The sequence below is a fragment of the Camelus bactrianus genome, chromosome 17, assembly GCF_048773025.1.
Source record: "Camelus bactrianus isolate YW-2024 breed Bactrian camel chromosome 17, ASM4877302v1, whole genome shotgun sequence".
In the NCBI taxonomy this organism is placed as follows: Eukaryota; Metazoa; Chordata; class Mammalia; order Artiodactyla; family Camelidae; genus Camelus; species Camelus bactrianus.
In genome coordinates, this window is record NC_133555.1 from 33,286,287 (window position 1) to 33,310,773 (window position 24,487).

Here is a 24,487-nt window from a genome sequence, read left to right on the forward strand (position 1 = left end):
ACCCTGAATGCCCTCTGTTCCTCCTGGAGGCCCAGCTTGTCTTGTCCCTTCCCAGCGCAGCTACTTCCGCTCCCCAGACCATTAGCTCCTCCACTTTCTGGGCATCCAGAACCCTCCGCTCCTGCTCTGGCCCTTCTTTTGTTTCTGATGTATCTGCTTCCTCCCCTCCCCACCCACGGCAGGTGTGCAGAGTAGACACAGGAGAGGGAGCAAAAGAATCAGGGAATAAGGGAATGAAGAGACCCATCCTCAGCCTGGCTTTCTTTCCCTCCCAGTCCAGGCCCCAAACAGGAAGACCAAGAGGCTCCCTTGGCCCCAAACCTGTTTTCTCTTCATGACTGCAGAAAACCCAAGATTTCCAAGAGTCTTTTTACTGGACCCCTGGCCCCTGACTCCTGATTTTCAGCTGCTCCCTAAGACAGGAACAGCTTATCCCAGGTCATAGTGGACACCGTGGGGGCCTGCCAGGAAGCAAGGCCCAGGTCTCAGGGGTGTCCAGGGAATGCTGAGATAGGTGCTGCTTGAGGGCCCGCTCCCTGCACACTGGGTCACAGTGCCTGTGCGACCTAGCAAGGGCTCACCCCTCTCTGGGCTTCAGTTTCCCCAATAGGCAAAGGACCAGCTGGTGTTGAGGCTGCCTGTCAGCCCAGGTGTGATGTGTGAAAGGGTCAGCACACACATCAGGCCACATGAATGCAAGTTGGTGATGGTGTGGGTGCATTTCTGGCCACACCAGCCCCTGGGCCCTGGGTGCTCCTGTCCTGAGATGAGGCAGGAGAGGCCTCTGCTGGCCCCATCCCCCTGGCTTGACCCAAGAAGCCTCCAGCTATGGGTGTGACCACAGAGCCAGCTGGGCCCACCTCTCCCAGTCCATCAGTCTGCTTGTCTGTGTGTGCCACCAGTATCTTGGGCAGGATGGAGCTGTAGTCACCCCCTCCTTCTCAGCTGCAGGGTCAGGGCCCTTCTCTTCCCCAGAAGTGCTGAGCTGCCCACCTGCTGGGCTGAAAGGCATCAGTGCTAATGGTGGGCTGCCAGGGAGAGCTCCAGGCAGGGACTGTCTATGCAGCGGGGATACAGGGACTTGAGGCTGTGAAAGGCACACCAGCCACCCTTGAAACCATGTCCTTCCCAGTGACCTTCAGGAGGGAACAGATAAGGAAGCATGTTCCTCCCCAGCACTCAGGAACATAAGCACGCCCAACCTGTGTGCTACAACCCCAGTGTCAAACTCAGGCCCTCCACACAAGCCAGGCCTTCTCCCAGGAATGCCCTTACCCACTTCAGAAGGGCAACGCTGCCCTCTCCACTGAACTCCCTAGGGTACTTCTTTCTGGCCCCAACCATAGCATTGGCACCCTCCCTGCCCACAGCATCCGCCTTTGGTTCCTCCATCACAGATAGTTCCCAGTACAGTCTCCCCCAGACCAGTGTCCCAGTGCGCTCACCTGTCTGCCCCACTCACAGCTCCTCTAGGTCAGAAGCAGTTAGGCCTGACTCAGTGCTGCTCACCACCTGTCCATGTGCCCAGCTGGGTGCCCTGTGGACAGAGGGACCAGAGCCTCAGTCTTCTTACCTCTGAAATGCAGAGGATGGCACTCTGCAGTTCTGGGCACAGAGGATACCCTGGGCCCACGGGGCCAGACTGGAATCCACTACATGATCAGTAGGGTGTGGTCCTCCCCGTGTCAACAGCACACAGTAGATCTGCAGGCAGACCTCTGAGAAATGAACAGTGGTGCACGTATACACATACACACACACACACAGTTGTACCATCAACACCAGCCCAGGGACTCAGGAACTTGGGGGGATCATGGAGTCTGCAGGGTCAGAGCTGAGACAGGAGAGCAGGGGGGAAATGTCTGGATGTGGAGGCTCCCCCGCTCCCTTCCCTATTCCCAGGTCATGACTCCACACTCCTGTCATGGCAGGGACAGGGAACCCCTAGCCACAGCCCTGGCCACAGCCCTTGGACACCATGGCCCTTGTTAGCAGGTAGCACCTCCCAGACAGGCAGCAGGTGCTCTGGTGCCCATAACACTTAGGGTAGATGAAGATAGTCTGCCTGCCGGACACTGTGCCTGGTGCCAGCACCTCACTGTGCCATCATTATCTGCCGTCTAAGCTGCCACCAGGGAGGAGCTGGGCCAGGGCATGGGTCGGGGAGGCAGGAGAGGCCATTGGTCCCAGGGCCTCAACGCCAGCACCAGGGCCTATAGGAGACAAAGCCCTGCCCTGAGAGTCTAATGGAAGAAGCAGCCCTGCCCTGGGAAGACTGATGGGAGAGGTAGCTGTGCCTGGAAAACTAAAGGGAAGGCTGTGAAGGCTGGGCCAGGCCGAAGAGCCAGCTGGACAGGACAGGTGGCTCCTGGGCCTGAGGTCTGCCCCAGCCATCGGGCCTGCTGCCTGCCTCTCTGCCAAGCCGGCAACAGATGGCGCTCTCAGAAAACAATCCTCTTGGCTGAGCTCAGCTGGCAGTAAGCCAGGGCAGGAAGGCCAAGCGTCCTCACTGGTGCAGCCTGGTAGCTGGCCTGGGCCCTGCACGGGGGCCTAGTGAGCAAGCAGCAGTCAGGTCTGAGCAGGCCACAGCAGCCGCCTGCCGTGGCACCATAGATGCCAACCGCTGTCCCCCATACTCACCCCATGTTCACCTGCTCCCCACCTGCTGACGCCCCTTGTGCCCGAGCTCAGCTCCGGCTAAGGAAAGCATGTGTATCATCGCTTTCAAGGGCCATGTGGGACCCCCAGCCCCAACCCTCACGTGTCATGTATGTACAGAAATCCACACAGGGATTAGGCATGCGTATGAATTTACAGGGAGGTATTCTCCCCACTCCCTGCTCAATTCAAGCAACATGGCCCCCAAAATACCAAGTAATGGAGGAGGCGTCAGAAGTGTAGACCCTGGACATTAAGGACACACTTTTCACCCCAGTCAGAGGGTTTCTTTCACATCAGGCCCCTCCCGGGACTGGGGAGTTGCAAGCATAAGAGGCCCACTCTTGGGTCAGGTTGGCCTTAACCCCTGGAGAAGCCTCCCTCTCTGTCCCTTTAGCATCCTCAGAGGAGGCATCAGCATTCTGATTTCACAAGTGGAAAATGAAAACCCTGAGATGAGGTAAGAGGGAGGGTATAGCTCAAGTGGTAGAGCACATGGGTAGCATGCATGAGGGCTGGGGTTCAATCCCCAGTACCTCCTCCAAAAATAAATAAATAAATCTACCTCCCCACTCTAAAAAGAAAATGTAAAAATAATAATAATAAATAAATAAATAAAAGAAGAAGCTTGTGAGATGAGGTAAAGCCTCACTGAGGCTGCAGGATTTAACAGGCACCCTTGCCCCATTGGCAAGATGGAGGGGACCCCCAGGAGTCCTCATGGGGTCACAGGGACTTGTGAGGCTTCAGTCTCAGTTTTCACTCATTGCTCAAGATCCCAGAGCTCATGTGTTCAGGTCAGGATTTGAGGCCAAGTCCCTTAGCCAAGGCCTCTGTGCATAATCGCTAGGTGATACTGCCTCCTCGTTGTGTCCTAGAGGCCAGACACTAGCAGTGGACATGGGGCACCATGCAGGCCAAAGCGGATATGGAGGCCTTTTCTAGGGACCCTCCTATCCACCCCTGAGGCCCCATCCTGCCACACCCCTAGCTCCACATCACATCAAGCATAGTGACCACAGCTGGGTTTACAATGTATTTTCACACATGTGACCTTGCCTGCCACTGTCCCATCCTAAGGACAGGGCATAGGCTGGCCCTCTCAAGATTGGGGAGGCAGGGAGGAGGCCTTCTCACATGTATCCAAGCCCTGGGGGACAATGACTGCATCCAGATTCTTGAGCTCCACCTGCAGTCCACAGGGATTAGAATCCTCCCGTGTGACATCTTCCCCCTGTGTCACCGATGCCACCAACATCCAGTCCTCTACTGAGACCATGAAACAGCAGGACAGAGAGACAAAGGGAGCCGTTGGACCAGCTGGAGGGATGGCCCAAGTGAATGACAGGTGTCTCCAAGGGACAGCCCCGGTCAGGCAGGACCCAGCCACAGCCTGTGCGGGTCACTCTGGAGGCCTAGACTGAGCGACCCCCACCCATGCCCTTTTCCATCCTTGCAGAAGGTTTGCCTAAAAAGTCGGTGAGTGAAGCCCCATGTTCTAATCTGCAGTCCTCCCACTGTGCCTGCCTGTTTTCATTATGGAGGGAAAGAGCATCAGAGCCGTGTTTATAACCCCCTTTTAGATAACAAATCACATTTTCTTTTCGCCAGCGAGTGTGTTGAATTGATATTTCTTCCCCTCGGTTTAATGGGTTTGTGTGTTCAGGAATGATCTTCATCAACCGAAACTCCTTATTGTGTTTGATGTAATGTCAGCTTTCATTACGCGCTTTGGTCAGAGCTGGGCCCAGGGAAAGGCCGAGCACCCCGGAGCCTGGGCCCTGGCCCCGGCTCTCAACCCCGGGCCCACCTGAGTACCAGTCTGTCTGGACTGGTGAGTGGGCAGGTGTGGGAGGGGTGGGAGATGAGTCAGGAAGGCAGGTTGGAGCCAGGGTGTGATGCCTTTTTAATCCCTGCCAGTGTCCCCATCTGTATAACGGGGTCACAGGGCTGTTGCAAGGTTCTAGAACGGCAGATGCCTCAGAGGACTGGAACTGTCACCTCGCCTTTGGTCTTTCATTCAGCAGGAGGTTGTGGTCTTACCCAGGCATGGTGCCGGGCATGTAGTCAATGTTCCAGAATGCTTGGACTCTGCCTGCAGGTCCAGCCAGTGGCCTATACCCCCAGACCTCAGGTGGGAGACAACCCACAACAAGCCCCAGTACCAACCACCTCAAACCATGGCCTCAGACCCAGCACCTGGACCGTCACCAAGGTTAAGCCCCTCCCTGAAGCATGAGGAGCCTGAGCTCAGAGAGGGAACAGTGCAGCCTTGAGGTCACACAGCAAATGGCACCCAGTCAGGCCCAGGTAAGGGGTGGCCAAGGTGACTTCTGCCCAGCAAGGAGTAAGTGCTGGCTCTGTGCTTGCTGTTTTACAGCCACACCCTTGGGGGCACACTTATCATCACCCCCATTTTCAGACCACAAAGAAACAGGTGAATGACGGGCTGCCAGGGCCACGCTGCATGGTTTTGCTGCACAAAACAGGGCCGAGGAGCACCAGCAGAGGGTGACTTGGACAGTGGCCCTATCTCGTGTCCTGGCCCTACGGCCTGTCGAGGCAGGGGTGGGGTGGCCCCTCCTGAGTGGATGGCACCTGATGGCACCAGACTTACCTTCTGGCGGCCTCTGTCAGCTGTGCTCAGTTCTGATTAAAGATCATTAAACATGAAATTAGCCCGTTTGTGTTACGGGTCCCCGGGGTGGCCGGTGATTATGACATGCAGATGGCCGAGAACCCAGGCGGCGGGCAGGCGGGCGAGGCCAGGACAGGCGGCGCTAGCATAGGCAGGCGAGGGCCGGGAGGCAGGCGCGGGGGCCGGGCTTTGTTTTCTCCCGCTCCTGTTGTGTAAACCCCCTTGCATTTCACAACAAATCACAGATAATTAATAAGTACATGCCCGTAATGAGCAGGCTTTTTAATAGAAGAAATTGGAAGATGTGGTGTCGAGTCATTATTTCACTCTTTCCCAGACTCGGCTCTATTTTTCGATCTTCTCACTTCCCCATTGGTACTGCTTCAGCTGTACCAGGCTGGCTCTGACCCTTCCTCCCAACAGGGCTGCAGTGCAGAGACCCTGGTCCTGGCATCGGGGAGCCCAGGGGATCACAACCCAACCAGGGTACTACATCCCCCTGGAGCCTGTGAGGATCCCTGAGGATGGTCTGGCTGGGGTGGGGGTGGGGCATCCCCAGCCTGACTCATCCAGCCCTTCCTGGATGGCAGCTCTGGAAAGGGGAGGGGGGAGTCTCTGCCCCAGAGCAATCTGGGGGGCTGTTCCAGGCCTTGGAGCTAGGGGTCCTGGCTGCACCTCAGGAGACCATGAGTGTTGAGGCCTCTCTCCCCCACCAGGAGGAAGACATCATATACTATGATGCCAAGGCTGATGCTGAGCTGGTAAGTGTCCCCACCTGCACTGGGGGAGGGGGAGCTGCCAGAGCCACACCCCATCTCTGGGACCTAATGGCCTCCGCTGTAAAATGAGTGTTAGGACCCAGCCCTCTTCAGCATTCTGAGTTTGGCCCTGCAGAGTTGTTGGTGGCACAGGTCCCCACCCTACACCTCCCACAACTCCCTAGAGGCCCTGACCCCTCCAGGGCTGTCTCTGTGGCACCAAGGGGCACAGCTTCACTGCACGGTTTAGAGTTGGCCCAGCCCATTCCTGGGCAGGGTGGTGAGGTGCTTGGACCTCCTCCCCACATCAGTTCAAGTGCCCACACTGGGAGGACAGAGGGATGCTGAGTGCTGCAAGAGTAGTGGAGAGAGGGAGCACGTGGGGAGGGCTTCCTGGAGGCAGGCAGGCAGGGCTGGGATGCAGGTGTGTCTCAGGTCAGTGCAGCTACCCTTCCCTGTGGTGTGGGGAAAGCGGCTTCAGTGTGCTGACCATCCCACAGCCTGGGCCCACAATTAGTGTTGGCCCTGAGCTAAGTCAGTCTCACCCACGCTGTAGAGGCAGCCCAGTCCCTGTGCCCTCAAATGGAGGAGAGGGCTCTGGCTCATCAGGGGTCACCACCCCGGAAGTGGTAGTGCTGGGACTGGAGAACCCAGAGCTAACCCTGCTCTTCTGCCTCTACATCATTGACTAGCTCATGTCTGCTTGGGTAGCCCTGTGACATAGAGAGGTCCCTATTACCAGAGGACTCACATGAAAAATATGTGACCATTTGGGTGGGAGGAGGCCTACAGAGGAGACAAGAGTGTCTGAGGATGCAGGGCATGTGGAATGGACAGTGTTTGGCGAAGCTGTAAAGTTCCAAGTTCATCTGCCAACTTTGAAGCAAAAGTAGTTGAACATGACTATCTCCTTTGTAAACAGAGGTGTCACAACTCAGTCTCTGGGGTCCCACCTGTGCTGGTTGGTGCAGGAGACCCCAAATCGAGACTTCTACTCCCCAGCCTATTGACCTGGGGATTTCCTGTGGTGAACAGGAGGTATCCAGTGGCACCAGGAGGTGAGCAGACAGGAAGGGACACCTGCAGAGGGTCTGTGGCATCAGGCTGGCCTGGGTGAGCCTTTAGGAGGGCAGCCGGGAAGGAGACCCGAGGAGGAGGAGTGGAGGGGCTAAAGCAGGTGTGCTTCCCCCTTGGCTGAGCCTCCGTGGCTCCCAGAGAAGTTGCTAAAATTAAAGCTGGAATCTGAAATTCAAATGAAGAGCGAACCTTTAATTAGACCCTGAATCTAATTCCTTACCCCCCTCGGCAACGGGCTGTAATTTTAGCAATCAGTGCATTAAATATAAACCAGGAGACTGCGGTTGCCCGCCGTGCAAAGTCCCTGGGCTTGAGGGTGGCACTGAGGGGCTCCTCGGCCAGTCTTTTGCCTGGCCCCCTACCAGGACACCAAAATCCCTGCTCCCAGCAGCCCCCAGCCGCTGGCTCTAAATCTCTGATTCCCTGCCCCCAGCTGCTGGGAGACTAGGGACTACCCAGGGAGGGAGATTCACCCCAGGTAGGGCTGGGCTAGGGTCAGTTAGGTCAAAAGCCCGACCCTCCCAGCTCTGGTATAAATATCAGCATGTGCACATTCACCAGCTCTCCTGCTTGTTGTGTTGTGTTGTTTTGTTTTTTTAATCTTTGCCAGAGGTACAGTTAGAGATCTTTCTAGACCATTTACTTTTAAATTACCAGCCAGAAGGTGGGGGGGGGGAAGAAGGAAGGAAAAAGTTCGCCAGCTGATAGCTTATCAGAACAGAATCCAAATGTCACATTAGTTGGGAAAGTTGGGAGATTAAATTTTCCAGCGCCCTTCATCTGCCACTGACATTTCGGGGGCTTTCTTCTCCCGCATCTCCCCCTCCTCACAACAGAACGTGAGTGCCTCATGCCTCGGAGGTGGCCAGCTCCCCGCTCTGGTCTCCATGCTGGGTAGCTGCCTTCCCTGGCTTTACAGAGCATCCAGAAGCTTCTGAAGGTCCTCCTAGGGTGTGCTGAGGTGGGCAGAGGGTGGCACACTGGGTGAGGGACAACGGAAAGGCAGCGGATGGCTTGGATTTGGTGTTCAAAAACCTACCCTTGAAGAGATGAAGAGTGTTTGCAGCAGGCCCTTTAGAGCCTTGCCAACCCCAACACAGGCCAACGGCTTCACCGCCCCCAATCCAGCCGGGGTGGGGAAAGCACAGCTGGCTGAATGGGGAGGCACAATCACCCTTTCCCCAGACGAGACACAGCCTGGGCGAACGCCTGTAGGCAGGAACATGATGGGTGTGCCCAGGACCCAGTGAGCAGTGGGGTCGGCTGTCACGACATCCACGAAGGAGAGGAAATGAGCTGAGCTTTGTGCTGAAAGTGGTCATGGGGTCGTTGAGGGGCAGTGAGGGAGTGTGAAGGTGCTTCAGCTGCTGACATTCCCTCCTCCCAGGACATGAAGCCCCCCAGCTTTGCCCCTGCCCTGCCTTGGTCTCCGTCTCTCCTTGCCTCCCCATCTGGCTTTTCCCTGTCTTCCCCTTCACTCTCTACCTCCATCTTCCCTCCTCCCTTGCACACCTGCACTCGTGCCTGCCCACCCCCTCTTGGCTGCGGCATCAACTCTGTAGTCGCAGACCTACTCCTGCCAGCCTGTGGTAGTGGGCGGGGGCGCACAGCGCATGCCCAGCCTGCCCGGCCGAGAGATGCCATAATTGGCACCTGTCAGGCGGCTGCAGCTCATTTTAGAAAGTCAAAGGGGGCCTTTATAGTCCTGCTGCTAGCAGGCGCCGCAGACCCTCCCTCTGGAGGTTGCCTGGTCTCAATGCTGGCCCCTACTGGAGCCAAGCTCCCAGGACTCACCCCGCCCCAGCTCAGCCCCTAGAGCCACCCGGCAGCAGGAGGTGATGCCCCTCCCCCAGACGGGGCTAGGGTCCTCTCCCTGGTGCCAGAGGAACCCCATGCAAGAGATGGGTGGGGCCAAGTTGGGGGGCATAGGTCTGTAGGCTCCTGGGAAGGGGTGCCGAGGCTGCCCTGTGATTACACAGGCATGTCCCTGTAAGCAGGTGTTCTCACTGGCTCCAAGATTTGTCTCTTTCACTGAAAGTTGGTTTTCAAGGATGTGGGGAAGGGGGGAGCTGGGCATAGTTCAGTGGTAGAGTGCATGCCTAGCATGCACAAGGGTCTGGGTTCAATCCCCAGCACCTCCAGCAAAAAACAAGTCAATAAATAAACCTAACTCCCCCAACAAGGATGTGGGGAAGGGGTTGGTTTGCTTGCTGTTTTGGAATTTGGGTTTAGCAAATGTGAGGGTGGTGGGTGGTGTGGGTAGGGCAGGTGGGAGTCACAGGCCTCCTGGGCAAGAGGTCTATACCCTGTGTCCCCGTGTCCCTCTGTCCCTGTGTCTTTCCATCTTTCTCTTTGTCTCTGACTGCAGTAGTCTCTGATTCTGAGATGCCCCTATCTCCTAGACCCTGGTTCCCCTGCCTGCAGTTCTGTCCAACCCCTCTCCACCATTTCCCAGCCCTGACACTGCCATAATTGGGGGATCCCTTTCTGCAGGACGATCCTGAGAGTGAGGATGTCGAAAAGGGGTCCAAGGCCAGCACCCTAAGGCTGGACTTCATTGAGGACTCAAACTTCAAGAACAAGGTCAACTATTCCTATACAGCCGTGCAGATCCCCACGGACATCTACAAAGGCTGTGAGTCTGCAGCATGATCGGGAGCAGCCCTCCCCCACCCCCGACCATGAGGACAAGGCCCACTACCCAGGCATTGCTGGGTCCCAGATGCCCAGCCAGTGCCATCCACCTTCAGCCCCCTACACCCAAGGTCACACATGCCCACTTCTCAGACTCGCTCACTCGCAGGCATCAAACCACTCTCAGGCCCAGCAAGCTACAAAACGCCAAACTTCTCATCCCTACACATGCATGGTCTCCTGTGTACACACGTGCCCACACGAATGCTTGCACACAACTGTCCCCCCACATGCTGGGCCAAGTCTCCACCTGTCCCCAAAGCAGCTCTTCCTCACTCTCCCCATTCCCTGGCACCATCTGGGAATGGTTGAGGACCTACCACACCAGATGGACACAAGGTCGGGGGGGCAGGAAGCAACTCTTCACTCACAGACATCAACCCTGTAACACCTCTCTCCTTGTCCTTGGTGGGCAGAGGGAGGTGAAGATGGGGGACAGGGGGATTGGGTAGAGGGTGGTTGAGATTCCAAGCTCCAGGGACAGGGCAGCTTTGCACATAGGGGAAACCAGTTCACTACAGCTAGAAGGATTTAAGTCAGACATGAAGATGAACTTCCTGAAGAACTTGGGAAGTGTAGGGAGAGGAGGCCAAGAGTCAAACACTGAATAGGGAACTTCAGGAGAAAAATTTAAGTCCCTGAGGTCTCTTGGTTCCGACATAATTCTGTGGGCACCTATCGGATAGCCTCAGAATCCAAGGGGCCCGGTGGGTGGGGATTCTTGGAGCAAAGGTTCCAGAGCTTCTGGGTGGTCTTCAGGATGCAGGGAATCCTCCAGGGTCCTCAGGGAGGCCTCCTCCACCCTTAGGGTCATCCAGGCCTTCTGGGCAGCCTCAGGCAGGGGTGAGGGTGGATGCCCCCCACCCACCCCTTCCAAAGGCCACCCAAGGCCACCTGCCTGAGCCAGTCGAGGGGCACTATCAAAGGCAAGCACACTAATTAAAACAGGAGCCACACCGCCCTCCCCAGTCACCCCTCGCTACCCACACAAATTACATTTTATATGTTTTTTATTTACTGTGTCACTTTTAATTAAATCTGTAATCGCCTGCCTGAGGGGGCATAGTCCCCGTTTCCCAGCTCAGCGTGATCTGAGAGTTTGGGCACGTGGTGTGGGTATGTGCACACGGGACTGAGTTGCAGCCCCTTTCCAGGAGTGGGGGGGTCACAAGTATGTTCTGCAGGGAATGCGTGTGTGTGCATGTGGTCATGGATACCTGCAGGGCCAGCCCAGCCAGCTCTTGGCCCTTGACTTAGGCTAGGAACACCCCTCTGCCAGCAGCTAGAGGGGCTTCCAGGATGGTCTGTCTGTTCCAAGCCTGTCATTGTGCAGATGGGGAAACTGAGGTCCAGTTAAGCGTAGGACCTGCCAGGTGGACTCTCCCAGGGCAGACAGTACTGCGTGAAACATTTGAGAGCCTGACTTTGCTTTTTCCTTAAAGAGAAAAATAGAAATTGTACAACTCACTAAGTTTCTAAATTAGGAACAGGACCGTAACATACTGTTCAATAGGCACAGCCAATGCTAGAAATGTGTTTTGTTTTCACATTATGGTCAGTTAAGGGAAGCTGCAGGGACAGAGAAAAGGCAGTGAGAGCAAAAGGGGGAGGATTAGGCAGCAGACAAGACAGAGGCCCGACACTCTGGAGGAAAAGGATCGGGGGAAGAATGCCCAGGAATGTGTTGGTGCCCCCTAGGCTGTGGGCCGAACCTGGAGCATTTGTATCTTAAATCACAGTTCTTCATCTGCTCTGAAGATTTCAGTGTTTGGAGGTGCAGAGCTTTTGGAAGACATTCTCTGGTTCCTCTGGTTCTCACTGGGGGCGTGAACCTTTGATAGGGATCATTGGGAGGGAAGTAATGCCACCAGGGCTCCACTCGGCAAGAAAGGAGTGGGAAGAAATTAGAGGAAGAAGGAGCCCCTGGGGAGGAAGTGAAGTACAGAGGCCTGGCAGTAGTAGATGTCCAACTCCTGCTGTTTTTCCTGTGTCCCACATGAGGGACAGGTACACTGTACATTCCAGAACATGTGCCACATGCACACATTGGGGAGTGTGCGAGGTTTACTGCTTAAGCCATCCCAAGTCTCTGCCTGGGTTGAGAGATCTGCAGGATGGAGTCCATCCATCTGAGAAAAGCCTTGCTCTCTGAGTGTGCGTGAGGGTGGGGCTCCCAAGGCATCACATATGTGCAGCCACAGAGGTTGGGGGAGAATGAGGGTGGGGGTAACTGGTGAGGGTTATGAAAGCAGGACCATTGGTGTCCTCCTGTAGGGGTAGGGTGGCGTGTAGGTATGAATGCATGTGCCCCTGGACCCATGGCAGCAGTCAAACTGCTGCGCGGTAGGTTTAGGGGTGAGGGGAATGACACATCTGGCTGGAAACACGGAGGTTAGATGCAGGTATATACCTATTGTACACCTGCATACAGTATAAAAGTGCAGGCTGTTTGTGTGTTTGTGTGTGTGTGTGTGTGTGCCCGCAAGTGCATGTGCCAGTGTCGGAGCAAGATCATGGCACAGCCCCTGCCCCTCCAAGAGCCCCCGCCCCCACCCCTGCCTGCTCCTGGCCCCAGTTGATTAATCATGGAGCTGAGTGGCTTCCAGCTTATCAGGTACCTTAATAGCTGAATAATTCCAACCCCATCATCGGGCCCTTAATTGCTTTCTTGTGGCTGTGGCCCGGAGTGCATGCTGAGTGGGTGAGCTCCCAGGGGACCAGCCGCAAGCTTCAGGCGGCTTATTGGATGGGCATCCCAGCTCATAGCTCCCTGCCACCTGGGTGGCCCTTCTCCAGGGGCCACAGCTGCCCTGCCTGATCACATGGGGCCTGGCTGAAGGGTAGGCTGAGCTGTCTCTTCAATGACTTGGGAGGGAGTGAGGATCAGGATGTCTTCCTGGAGCAGCTGGTGCTGCCCCAGCTGAGCCCTGGGAAGTGAGGGAGAGTCTGGGAGGCAGAGAGCAGGTGAGGCTTTTCTAGTGGGAGGCACATGCCTGGGTGTCATTGGGATGAGGTTCAGCAGGGAAGCAGCCTACCCCACCCCCTGCTTCCCCTACTAGCCACCGTCATCCTCAATGAGCTCAACTGGACAGAGGCTCTGGAAAATGTGTTCATCGAGAATCGCAGACAGGACCCCACGCTGCTGTGGCAGGTCTTCGGCAGCGCCACGGGAGTCACTCGCTACTATCCAGGTGGGCACCGGCCCGTCTCCAGAGTCCGCTCAGCACCCCACCCACCTCCATCTCCCAGCCCACTCATTCTGTGGTGTGTGGGGCCGGATGGTCACCGTGTCGGTGGCGGGTGCCCTGGCCACTGCTGCAATGTCTGCTACCAGGGCCGGGCCCTTCCCTGCCCCCTCACCTCCTTTCCTCCCACAGCCACCCCGTGGCGAGCCCCCAAGAAAATCGACCTGTACGATGTCCGAAGGAGACCCTGGTGAGCGAGCAAGGAGGGGCTGGGCAGGGACACCCCCTCAGCTCTCCCACCTTTCCCGTCTGCTCCCCTCCCTCCCGATATCCAGGCCTCTGAGCAGGGCGCAGCCAGCTCTATCCAATTTTCATTTCACACATCGTTGCCACTGGAAAATGGATCGCATCACCCAGGCAGGCCTCCCAGCTGCCTCTGCCCCCCATCCACAGCCTGGCACTCCACCCCCTCGGGACCAAGGGAGTGGGCCAGGGGGTTTCCCCAGGGTAGATGTATCCTCTGTGGGGTTGGCCAGCCCCTGCCATACACATCTGAGCCCGGACACCCCTTCCCTCTGCTCTGCCTCTCCTCCAGTACCCGGTGGCTGCCTCCTCTGCCACCTGTTCAGTCCCATACACAGCTGGGACTCTGCCCTTGGGGTCTCAACCCAGGAAAGGGGAAATGACAAGCCACTGAGGCCATGGAACATGCCTTCTGCCTACTCTCTTTGAGTTACCTGCTTACCCTTCCTTGGGGTTGTTAATGTATTAGACCAGGTCACTCATGTCATGGGCAAGGACTATTTTATTAAACGTGGACCCTGTCTGGCCCATGCAAGGTCTGCTCAATAGAAACGCATTGAATCAGTATGTGGGTGAAGGCAGGAAGGACCCACAGGGTCCCAGTGAGGCTGGCCCTAACTGAAGCTTCTCCTGGGCAGGTATATCCAGGGGGCCTCGTCGCCCAAGGACATGGTCATCATCGTGGATGTGTGAGTGAGCAATACTGGCCAGTGGGGTGGGGCCGGGGCTAGGGACAGAATCTGCTGCCCGGGAACATCATGGGGGAACAGCTGAACACCTGAGGCCTACCTGCACCTTTATGACCCACCCTCCCCAGGAGTGGCAGCGTGAGCGGCTTGACCCTGAAGCTAATGAAGACGTCCGTCTGTGAGATGCTGGACACGCTTTCCGATGATGACTACGTGAACGTGGCCTCCGTGAGTGCCAAGGGTGGCAGGCGGGTCACCCCCACCCGCCCCAGGTAACAGCTGCCTGCCCAGGCCAGCCTGAGGCCACTCACCACCTTCACTGTCCCCACAGTTCAATGAAAAGGCACAGCCAGTGTCATGCTTCACACACTTGGTACAGGCCAACGTGCGTAACAAGAAGGTGTTCAAGGAGGCTGTGCAGGGCATGGTGGCCAAGGGCACCACAGGCTACAAGGCCGGCTTTGAGTATGCCTTCGACCAGCTGCAGAATGTGAGCCCCCTGGGTAGGCGAGTGGGCGGCTGGGGACAAGCGAGGGCCCAGGCTCCGTGACACCAGGGAAGTCAAGACAGATGGCCCTGATAGCGCACCAACAGGCAGGTTGGGCAGAGCACCGTCTGCTGGGGGTGGAAGGGAGGGCCAGAGGGCCAGGCCCACCCAAGAAAAAGAGACCCAGCCCTAGACCGGGGAGGGGCCAAGAGCTGCCTGACCCCATACCTACTCCTGCCCAGTCCAACATCACTCGTGCCAACTGCAATAAGATGATCATGATGTTCACGGATGGTGGCGAGGACCGCGTGCAGGACGTCTTTGAGAAGTACAATTGGCCCAACCGGACGGTGAGGCTCAGCCCAGGTGGGGGCTGCCCTGACTCGGCCTGGTACAGGGGAGGGCTGTCCTCTGGCAGCAGCAGCGGTAACCTCAAGCCCCAAACAGGTGCGCGTATTTACTTTCTCCGTGGGGCAGCACAACTACGACGTCACACCCCTGCAGTGGATGGCCTGCGCCAACAAAGGTACCTTGTCTGGGCATCACTGCCACAGGGCCTCCCTGCCATGACCTGCTGTCCATTGGGTTGGTTGTCCACCTGTCCTTCCATATGTCCAGCTTTCCAGTTGCTTGTTCATCCACTGCCTGTCTGTCTTTCCATATATGTGACTGTCCATCTCTTATCTGGCTAACTTGTCCATCTGAGCATCTTTCTGCCCATCTGCCCAACTGTCCGTTGTTCATCTGTCTCCCAGCTTGTCTGCTCCTGTGTCTGCTTGCTGATCAGTCTGTCTCTCCGTGCATTTGAGCCTAGCCCCCAGGTGGACTATGAATGTCACTGCCATCCTAGAATGAGGGGCTTCAGGCCTCAGGCTTCTCTTTGCACCTCAGCTCTGCTTCCTTCCATTCCCACACTCATGGCCCCTTCCATGGCATTGGTCCCATTGATAGGGTAATACCAGGAAGCACTAAAGGGACATGAGTTCAGGGGAAATGACACCAAAAAGAGGGGGCCTGAGGGACAAGTCAGGGCTGCAGATACACTCCAGGGTACAGGGCCCCCTGTGCCGTGGATCACAGGCCCACCTCTGTCTCCTCTCCCTTCATAGGTTATTATTTTGAGATCCCTTCCATCGGCGCCATCCGCATCAACACGCAGGTGAGACTGGAGGGGGGGGGCCTCCCTCCTCCCAGCCCCTTTTCCTTTCTTCTCGGGTAACATTGGGGACAATGGGCTGCTGTGGGGTGAGAGCGCCCCCTGGTGGCATGCTGGCACATGGAGAAATGGAACAGGGAAGGTACAGTGGGAGAGGCTGACTCCTGACTCCCACCCCCGTCCCCTCCCCAGGAATATCTAGACGTATTGGGCAGGCCCATGGTGCTGGCAGGCAAGGAGGCCAAGCAGGTGCAGTGGACCAACGTGTATGAGGATGCGCTGGTAAGGCCTCTGGGCAAGGAAGGGATGGGGCTGGCAACCTTCCCCCAGGATGTGCCCACAGGGTGAAGTCCCATGAAGGCCCCCTTATGGGGATAAACCAAACAGAAGAGAAAGAGAGGTGACCTGTCCCTGTGCCCCTGCTCTGAACACTCAGGGTGGGGGCATGGCTGGCCACAGGAGTCTGACCCATCCTCCTCCTCTCCCTTCAGGGGCTGGGGTTGGTGGTGACAGGGACACTCCCTGTTTTCAACCTGACACAGGATGGCCCTGGGGAAAAGAAGGTGAGGTTCCCCCACTTGGGAAGGGCTAGGCATGCCCGGGAGGTTTGGGCATGCCTGTCGCAGGTCTGGGGTGGAGAATGGATTGGCAGGCCTGCAAACTGGACAGGGGCAGCTACTCGTGAGAGCAGCTTGAGGCCCTGGGCGTCAAGGGCTGGGAAGGGCTTCACCCCCCTGGAACCGAGCCCACTGCAGACCCCCATGCCTCTGCTTCCAGAACCAGCTGATCTTGGGCGTGATGGGCATCGATGTGGCTCTGAATGACATCAAGAGGCTGACTCCCAACTACACGGTGAGTGTCTACCTGCCCATCTGCCCTGCACTGCCCTCCCATGTGGACCCAAGGCAGACTCAGCAGAGACTAATGGGGAGTGCCACACCTCCACGGAGTCCTCGGAGCTCAGGCGGTCAGGGAAGGCTTCCAGAGGAAGTGACCTTGGGTCTAGAGCTGGGATTGGCAAACTTTCTATAAAGGGCCAGACTATGAATATTTTAGGCTCTACGAGCCCAAATACTCATACTCATACTCAGCTCTGCTGCTGTATTGAGAAAACAGCCACAGAGTAAACATAAATAAATGGGTATGGCTATGTTCCAATACAATTTTATTTGTGGATACTGAAGTTTGAATTTCAGATAATTTTTAAATGTCATGAAATTGAATGCCTCTTTGTCAACCATTTGAAAATGTAAAAGTCATTCTTTGCTCACAGCAGTAGAGTAACATGCAGCAGGCTGGATGTGGCCCATGGGCCCCAGTTTGCCAACCCCTGGACTCTCACATAGGCAGAAGTGTCCTGGGTAGAAAGGAGGGGAAGGTGTATCTTGGAAACAGAGGGAACTCTCTTGACAAAGACCTGAAAGTGGAAATCAGAATCATAAGCCAGGGAAGAGGCAAAATCAGTGTGGCTCACCCAGGGCCTATGGCAAAGGGAGCTTGGGATTTGGTTATGAAAGGGTTGGGGGATGCAGCACGTGTGTCCGCACACTCAAACCTGAGCCACATGAAGGCCTGGTGTCGTTGGCCTCCATGTGCAGTGAGAAAACTGCTTCGAAGAGGTAAGGGGTGAGTCCAGGTCCTGCTCTTCTTTCCTTTCCACCTGGAAGGGATGACTCAGGGATTCCAAGGGTATAGTCTTCCCCCTGCACTCTACCAAGATGGGGACCAGGAGAAGGCAGTAGTGGAGAGGGCAATAGCAGCCCTGTGGGGCCAGTGAGGTGGAGAGGTCCCGCTGATGGACAGCACCGGAAGAACCAGGAGATGGGGCTGAGAAGGCCAAATCAAATCATGGTCCCACCAAGCTGGGCAGCGGGGGGCCAGGGCTGGTGCATGAAAGGAAGCAGCCTGCTGGGCTGGACTTGAGAGGTAGGCTTGGGGCCTTGTGGCATGGGGGTCCTTGGCCCAGGCAGGCAAACAGCACCCGCCAGCAGCATGGGAGGCAGGACGAGGAAGAGCTCTGGAATCCAGGGAATCCCTGCCCAGCCCTCCAGGCCCTAAGCCCCCAATCTATGCCCCCAGCTTGGAGCCAACGGCTATGTGTTTGCCATTGACCTAAACGGCTACGTGTTGCTGCACCCCAACCTCAAGCCCCAGGTGAGCCAGGTGGGCGGCCTGGAGGAGGGGGGGTAAAGCTTGTGAGATATAGACTCCTAACTTCCTGCCCTGCCTACCCTAGACCACCAATTTCCGGGAGCCTGTGACTCTGGACTTCCTTGATGCAGAGCTGGAGGATGAGAACAAGGAGGAGGTAAGGAGAAGAGGCGGAGGAATGGGATGCACCCAGAGCAGAGGAGGGCAGGGCACCCACCCCTCATGTCTCTGGCCCTTCCAGATCCGTCGGAGCATGATTGATGGCAACAAGGGCCACAAGCAGATCAGAACACTGGTCAAGTCCCTGGATGAGGTGAGAAGGTGGCAAAGGGGGACAGAAGGTCAGAGTGGGCACCTTTCTACCCCCGATACCACCCCTGCCTGCTACCCCAAGTACCTGACCCAGCCTCTTCTCCCAGAGGTACATAGACGAGGTGATGCGGAACTACACCTGGGTGCCTATAAGGAGCACCAACTACAGGTGAGTGGGGCCAGGCTGGGCTGGCAGGGATGGGTAGAGCGGCCCCAGAGCCCAGTCTGAGCCTAGCTGTCCCTCCCTTCCCCACCCCCATCTGCCGGTTCTCAGCGGCTGTGACCACGATCCCAGTGGAACCCCAGCAGCCAGGTGCCCAGTCCCCAGGGGCCGCTCGTTGGCCGTTCCTAAACAAGCATCATCTCCTGGGAGCGCAGGACAGAGACATGACAGTGCATCTGATGTCTCCCCAAGCCCCACCACCCTCTCTACATCCCTCCCACCTTGGACTGTATACCTGGGCATCTGAATTCAGGATGTCAGCCTCAGCACAGTCACAGGCCTACTCTTAACAGGCATCACAGCCCCGGAGTCGGTCCCCTTGCAGGTCACTGCAGGCTGTCTTCCACGTGCCCGGAGAGCTGGTCTCCTCACTGGGTTAGTGCCAGCTTGCTTTTAGCTGGCTATCGCATGGCCTGAGTCTCTGAGGACTGTGGGCCCCACTCTCATGGCAGCACCCCCAGTTCCCAAAGCGTAGCTCACCAATAGTGTCCTGTCCCTTTGTGAGTTTGCTGCTGGCCAGATGGAGGAGGCTGGCTGGGCAGGTGATGTGTTGGGGGAGGGCTGCAGGGGATGAGGGGCAGGGTGGAGATTTGCTTTGGAGCTGGGAGTTCTGAGGCCTCCAGGAGAATTTGGGGAGTGAAGGGTCCATGCCCTTAGGCCATGAATCTCCCATAGCTAACCTGGGAGAGGTGTCCCTGGTGGTCAGGGGAGGGGAGGCCACCACCTGGGCCTCTCTACCCAGCTCCAAGGCTGTGGGGAGGGAGTGCCAGTGTGGCCGGGTTCTCCCCAGCAGTGACCTGTGCTCCTCTCCTCCCCTCCTCCCCAGCCTAGGGCTAGTGCTCCCCCCCTACAGCACCTTCTACCTCCAAGCCAACCTCAGTGACCAGATCCTGCAGGTCAAGTGTAAGTGGCCCGGCCCCTGCCTGTGCCCTGCACCCCCCTGCCTCTGCCCCGCACCCTGGCCGGCCCCAGGCAGCATAGCCAGCCGCTTGGGGCCAGGCGGCCCCTCCTGCCCAGTCTGCCCACCCCCCAGGCACCCGCAGGCTGGGGCACCAGCCATCGGAAAGTCTGTGGAACTCTGCATGCTTGCCTTTTCTCAGATTTGGTTCCAGACCATTCTCTCATGGTTTCCGTTGAGGTTTTTGGTTTTGGTTTCTCCTACTCCGTGTCTTCCCTCCTTAGCCTGCCTCCCCCGCACACCCCTGGGGGCTGCATTCTGGGAAGACACCTCCTCCTCTCATATCTCCTCCTCCTGCTCCCTGCGCAGCTCTCTCCCCCTGTGGGGCCACCCCCAGGGTCTCTCTCCCCACTGCCCCCTCTTCTGTCCCCGCTCACTCATCCTCCCTCATTTCCCTCCTCACCCCCTCTCTCACCTCACCTTCTGCCTCCATCACCTCCTGCCCCCCTTACTCTCCTTCTCTCCCACTCCCTCTTTCCTCCACCCGCATCTGCCCCACACCCCCCTTTTCTCCCTCTGTCTCCCTTCCCTTCTGCTCACTCCCTCCATTTCTCTCTCACACATTCCCTCCCTCCCACTCCCCAGTCAGTCTCTCCCTCTCATCTCATGCCTGCCTCTCCCCCTCCCCTGCTCTGCTCCTTTCTTCTGCCTCCATCCTGGCCTCCCCACCCCTCCCTGTCTCTCCATCTCTTGCCCTCCCTCCTTCTCTCCTCCCTCTCCCACTCCTCTGCCTGTGGCTCATCCCTGCATGTCCTACTCACCCTGGGCCTCTCCTGAGAGGCCTCTGGAGCCTGTGGCCCTGCCTGCCCACCGCCCAAGGTCACTGGGAGGGAGGCTGGGGCTCCGGCCCCACCGGGCGCCCCCCCACCTGCCTGGCTGACCGGGACTCATCTCCTTTGAGTTTTCTTGCTCTCTCTTTCTCTCTCATGTCGTTTTTTGCAAGAAGTTTCCTTTCAGTATGATGATGAGACACAATATTTTCATTCAAACAGCCATTGAATAAAATATTGTTTGTGCCCCTCCCCTTCCCCTCCCCCTTTTCGTTTGTTTTTGTGTTTGTGTTGTTTTTGTTTTCCTCGCTTTCTCTCTTGGTGGACTGTCCCAGTGCCAATCAGCAAACTGAAGGGCAAGTATATTCAGAACCAGTGCACCCTCCTCTCCCCACCCCAACCCTGCCCTCACGCCCCTGCTTGCCCCCCTCCCTGCCCAGGACCAGCCAAACCCCTGCTCTCCAGGGCTCCCCTTCAGCCTCCCCTGGGCTCCTCTATTTCTTGCCTTTACTCTGATCCCTAAACCCCTGTTAAAGCCAGCAGCCCTTTCCCCTGGCCCTGCCTGCAGGGTGGTCTCCGGCGTGTTCTGAGAGCTCAGACCCTCTCCTCATCCTCCTCGCTCCCTCTGGGCAGGCCTCTGCCCCCTCCCCACCTTCTCTATCCCTCCAAGACAACTCAACAGTGAGGACAGGGCTAGATGCTTCTCTACCACCTCCCACCCAGCAGGGCAGGGGGCCTGAGATGCAGGGGGTAGATCAGTCCTCAGAGGGGCTTATGTGAAGCTTCCTCTGGGATAGTTCTCCCTCCTCTGATCTCTCCAGTTTCTCTTCAGAAGCTGGCAGCCCTCCCAAGGGGAGATAGCAGGCTTCGGAAGCCCCAAACCCTGACCCTGGGGCAGAGGGACAAGATAGAGCAGCAGCAGCCAGGCCACTAGGGGAGCAAGGCAGACTGGACCATTCTGGGTGCTGGCCTAGGTGCTGAAGCCCCTGTCCCCTGCCGCCCCTGCTGCTCCTATAGAATTTGCTAAGGCTCATTGTCCCAGCCCTCCCCTGGGGTGCTGGCTTCTCCTAGGGAGAGTGGTCAGGTATAGGGAAGGTGTTCCTCTGGGAAATAAAGGCAGATTCGGGGACCCTGGCTGGGTATGGAAGGGAATCTGTTTGGATCCCAAGGGCCAGCAAAGGAGCCTGGAGGGAATCAGGCTGGCAGTGAAGAAGAAGGTTCTCACATTCAGAGTTACCCAAGCCAGAGACTTCTGGGAAAGGTAGCAAGTGAACTGGCAGACCCTGGCAAAGAATGGGGAACTGAGAGAGGACAGCACACAGGGTCTCTGCCTCTGGTGCACAGAGAGATGCCCCTCCCATAGAATGCCTGGACAGATGGGGCATGGAGAGCCATGAGGAGATGTCCTGTCCCCAGTCCCCATGGCCTGGAAGGAGGGGCTCCTCAAGAAGGACTAGGGGCCCTGTCCAGCCTAGTCCAGCAAAGGGGATACAGCTGCCCCCACTGGCCTGGGTGGAGGTGGAGGACATGCCCTACCCCCACTGGCTTGAGTTGTCTTTTCTCCCCCTCTCACATCCCTCCCAGTGACCCCAGAAATGCAGGGCCCTGGTAACAATTGCAATCATAGCATAGTCTCCCTTCCTGCTCCCCCTACCTCCTTTTTTTTTTCTCCTCCTCCTCCTCCTCTCCCAGCCCCAACCCTTCCCTGTCGGCTTGTGTCCAAACCCTGCCTCACAGTCCTATCAGAAAACAACAGTCCAACCAGTGACTGCCCAGCCCCTCCAGGCACCCAAAGTCCCCCTTCCCCAGAATCTTGCAGTGCATTGTGAGAGTATTTGGGAATAGGGAGACCCCTCTTCTGCAAAAATAAAGCCCTGGGTGACAAAGAGGTCAGAATCTGGGTGAAAGGATGGGAAGATATATTGCCCAGAGTGCGACAGACTGAGAGCAGAGGGACGCCTCCCAGATGCAGACCAGCAAGGTGGCCAGTCCAGCTGGTCAGGGAGAGGCCACAGAGAAGCCCCAGTAGCCATATCCCCAGATTCACTCACAGATCCGCACAGAGACACTCACACATGTGGAAAAACATACTCACACATACTCATGGAAACATATACACACAAACATGCTCTCACGTGTAGATACACATACATACGTGCTCACACACATGCACAGGCCCAAATGGTGGATCCCTCAACAGTACCCCATGCCTTCTCTGGAGCCCCCCAGCATTCTTCCCTGGCTGCTCTGAGCGCAAACAGGTCCTAGGAAGGGTAGAGACTCAGCCCTTCTTCCCCAGCTGCCCTCATGCCCCTGGCCCAAGAGGGCAGGTGTATAGGTTCAAGCAGCACTCCTGTGACCTCCCGTCTCCCCGACTCTCCCCCACAGTGTGAGAACATTCCCAGGCACCTCGATAATCTCCCCTCACCCAGCCTCCCACCCCAGGAAGGACCCATGGACCCCCACAATGCACTGCAGCCCACCCCCAGCTGCCCACACCGTCTCTGGTTGGACTGTCTGTGCCCGTGAGAAATCCCCCTCGGTTTGGCCATGTTGATGCCTGACAGAACAAAAGCAAGACCTACCAAAATGCAAACAGCTGCAGCAAAGAAAGAGAGATAAAAATCCGCAGCCAAAAGCCAATTCCCTTCCTCAAAGTCTCTTTGGAGGCGAAGGAAGCTCAGCATGCGGTTTTTTCCATTACGGATGTGATAAGTGCAAGACTGGCGCCTCCCCCAGACCATGCATATATATAGCAGTGTGTGTATATATATGTGTGTGTGTGTGTCCGTGTATATGTGCTATACAGCTGTATGGGAGCATATACAGCCACGCCAAGGGACTCACTGCCGACAGAGGACCAGGCCCGGGCAACATATTGGCTATAACTGCCCTCCTCCTGCGATGCTGTAGTCTCCACAGGCCCTCCACCCCTCCCCGCCCGCCCCTTCTCTCTGGCTCGAACTTGAACGTTGGAAGTGGCGGGTTTCCTCGTTGCTGGTGTCTCCCTCCCTCAAGCCACCCTCTCCCTGTCCCTCCAGCCCTGTCAGCTCTGAGCCCCTGGCCTCCCGCCTCCCCAGCCCCCGCCGGATAACCCCCCGTTTCTGTTGCAGATTTTGAGTTCCTGCTCCCCAGCAGCTTTGAGTCTGAAGGACATGTTTTCATTGCTCCCAGGTAGCTTGCGTGTGGCCTTGCTGAGGTGTCCTCCCCAAACCCGACCTCCCTGGCCCCGCCTCCCGCACTGCTGCCTGGAGCTGTGTGTGTCTGTGTCCTGTGCAGTGTCGCCCTGCCATGCATCGCCTCATATGTGTGGCCGTGTGCATACCCGGGCCATGTAGCCACACCAGGCAGCAGTGGCCAGCTGCCCACAACTCCAGCTCCCACCAGGCCTCTGATGGGAGGGCTCTGGACGCTCTGCTGACCTTCCCTGCCCTCCCAGGCCACCAGAAAGGAGACCTTTCTGCCCTGAGCTGGCTGTCCACAGCCCACCCCTCCCTGGGCAACTGCTGCTCTGGCTTGTGGTGCCCTCCCCACCCCGCACCTGTCCTTGTCCTGTGTCAGTCAGTGTTTGTGTGGGTGTGGGGATCGAGCCAGCCAGAGCCCCTGTCAGCAGTGCCCCATCCAGGTGTGGTGGCTCACTGAGGATTGGGGGAAGGTACAGGGAAGAGGGGACAGGGGCTGGGAAGAGCTGCTCTTGCGAGTAAGGGATCAGGACCCAGCATAGACCTGGGCCTGGACCATCTTTGGCGTGCACACTCAGTGTGTACACACCACATCCTCACGTGCATACCCTCTGTCTGTTGGCCCACATCTGAGGAGGCCAGCAGGCTCCCGGGTGGTGAAGCCCTCCCCTCTGGCCTGGGCCTTGGATGAGGGCAGGTGGGTACAACTGACAGGGACCTATGGGCACCTCAGGCACCACACGGGGCTCTGGACTCTCCACGTGTGCACGTGCGTGCATGAACCCACAAAGTTCTCTGTGACTCTCTGTAGACGTGTGTTTGTATTTGTGAGTCATTGTGTCTGTTTGTAAGAGTCTGAGTGTAAACGTAAGGTGGCCGTGTGTATTGATGACTGTGGGACTGTGTGAGGCCTGTGTGGTCCCTGAGGACCCTGAGGGAGCTCTGAGGGCAGGGACTGTGTTTGTTTTTGTCATCTCTAACTTTGGCACAAGAGAACTCAATAAATATGTGTTGGGCGAGTGTAAACGTACACACTGTGTGAGGGGGGACGGCAGGTGACCTGTATTTCAAGTGCAGCTGTGGGTTTGTCACTCGGGGTGTGTCAGGTGTGGCCTCTATACACAGAAGTGCAGGCTGTGTACAAAAAGGCCCTGGGGCCCAGGGAACAGGTAGGGGCCGAGATCCAGTCCCAGATGCCCTCGCTAAGCTGTGGGCCTGAGCACAGCCCAGGGAAGGAGAGTGTTTA

General features: G+C 57.1%; 1 protein-coding gene across 15 annotated transcripts in view; it reads left to right on the forward strand.

Moving 5' to 3' along the window:
* CACNA2D2 (calcium voltage-gated channel auxiliary subunit alpha2delta 2) overlaps positions 1-24,487 on the forward strand; it is a 136,920-nt gene that overhangs the window by 106,227 nt on the left and 6,206 nt on the right. For 10 of the 15 annotated variants that reach the window (XM_074344827.1, XM_074344831.1, XM_074344829.1 and 7 more), the window contains exons 5-22: positions 6,013-6,057; positions 9,625-9,766; positions 12,885-13,016; positions 13,203-13,260; positions 13,952-14,002; positions 14,131-14,230; positions 14,334-14,492; positions 14,732-14,839; positions 14,937-15,015; positions 15,599-15,648; positions 15,838-15,927; positions 16,137-16,208; positions 16,423-16,497; positions 17,725-17,799; positions 17,882-18,109; positions 18,216-18,277; positions 19,158-19,234; positions 23,173-23,233. In XM_074344827.1, the coding sequence (XP_074200928.1) occupies positions 6,013-6,057; positions 9,625-9,766; positions 12,885-13,016; positions 13,203-13,260; positions 13,952-14,002; positions 14,131-14,230; positions 14,334-14,492; positions 14,732-14,839; positions 14,937-15,015; positions 15,599-15,648; positions 15,838-15,927; positions 16,137-16,208; positions 16,423-16,497; positions 17,725-17,799; positions 17,882-18,109; positions 18,216-18,277; positions 19,158-19,234; positions 23,173-23,233 (1,664 nt within the window). The remainder of the gene's footprint in view (positions 1-6,012; positions 6,058-9,624; positions 9,767-12,884; positions 13,017-13,202; positions 13,261-13,951; positions 14,003-14,130; positions 14,231-14,333; positions 14,493-14,731; positions 14,840-14,936; positions 15,016-15,598; positions 15,649-15,837; positions 15,928-16,136; positions 16,209-16,422; positions 16,498-17,724; positions 17,800-17,881; positions 18,110-18,215; positions 18,278-19,157; positions 19,235-23,172; positions 23,234-24,487) is intronic. The other 5 variants (XM_074344830.1, XM_074344841.1, XM_074344839.1 and 2 more) reach the window with 1 other exon arrangement.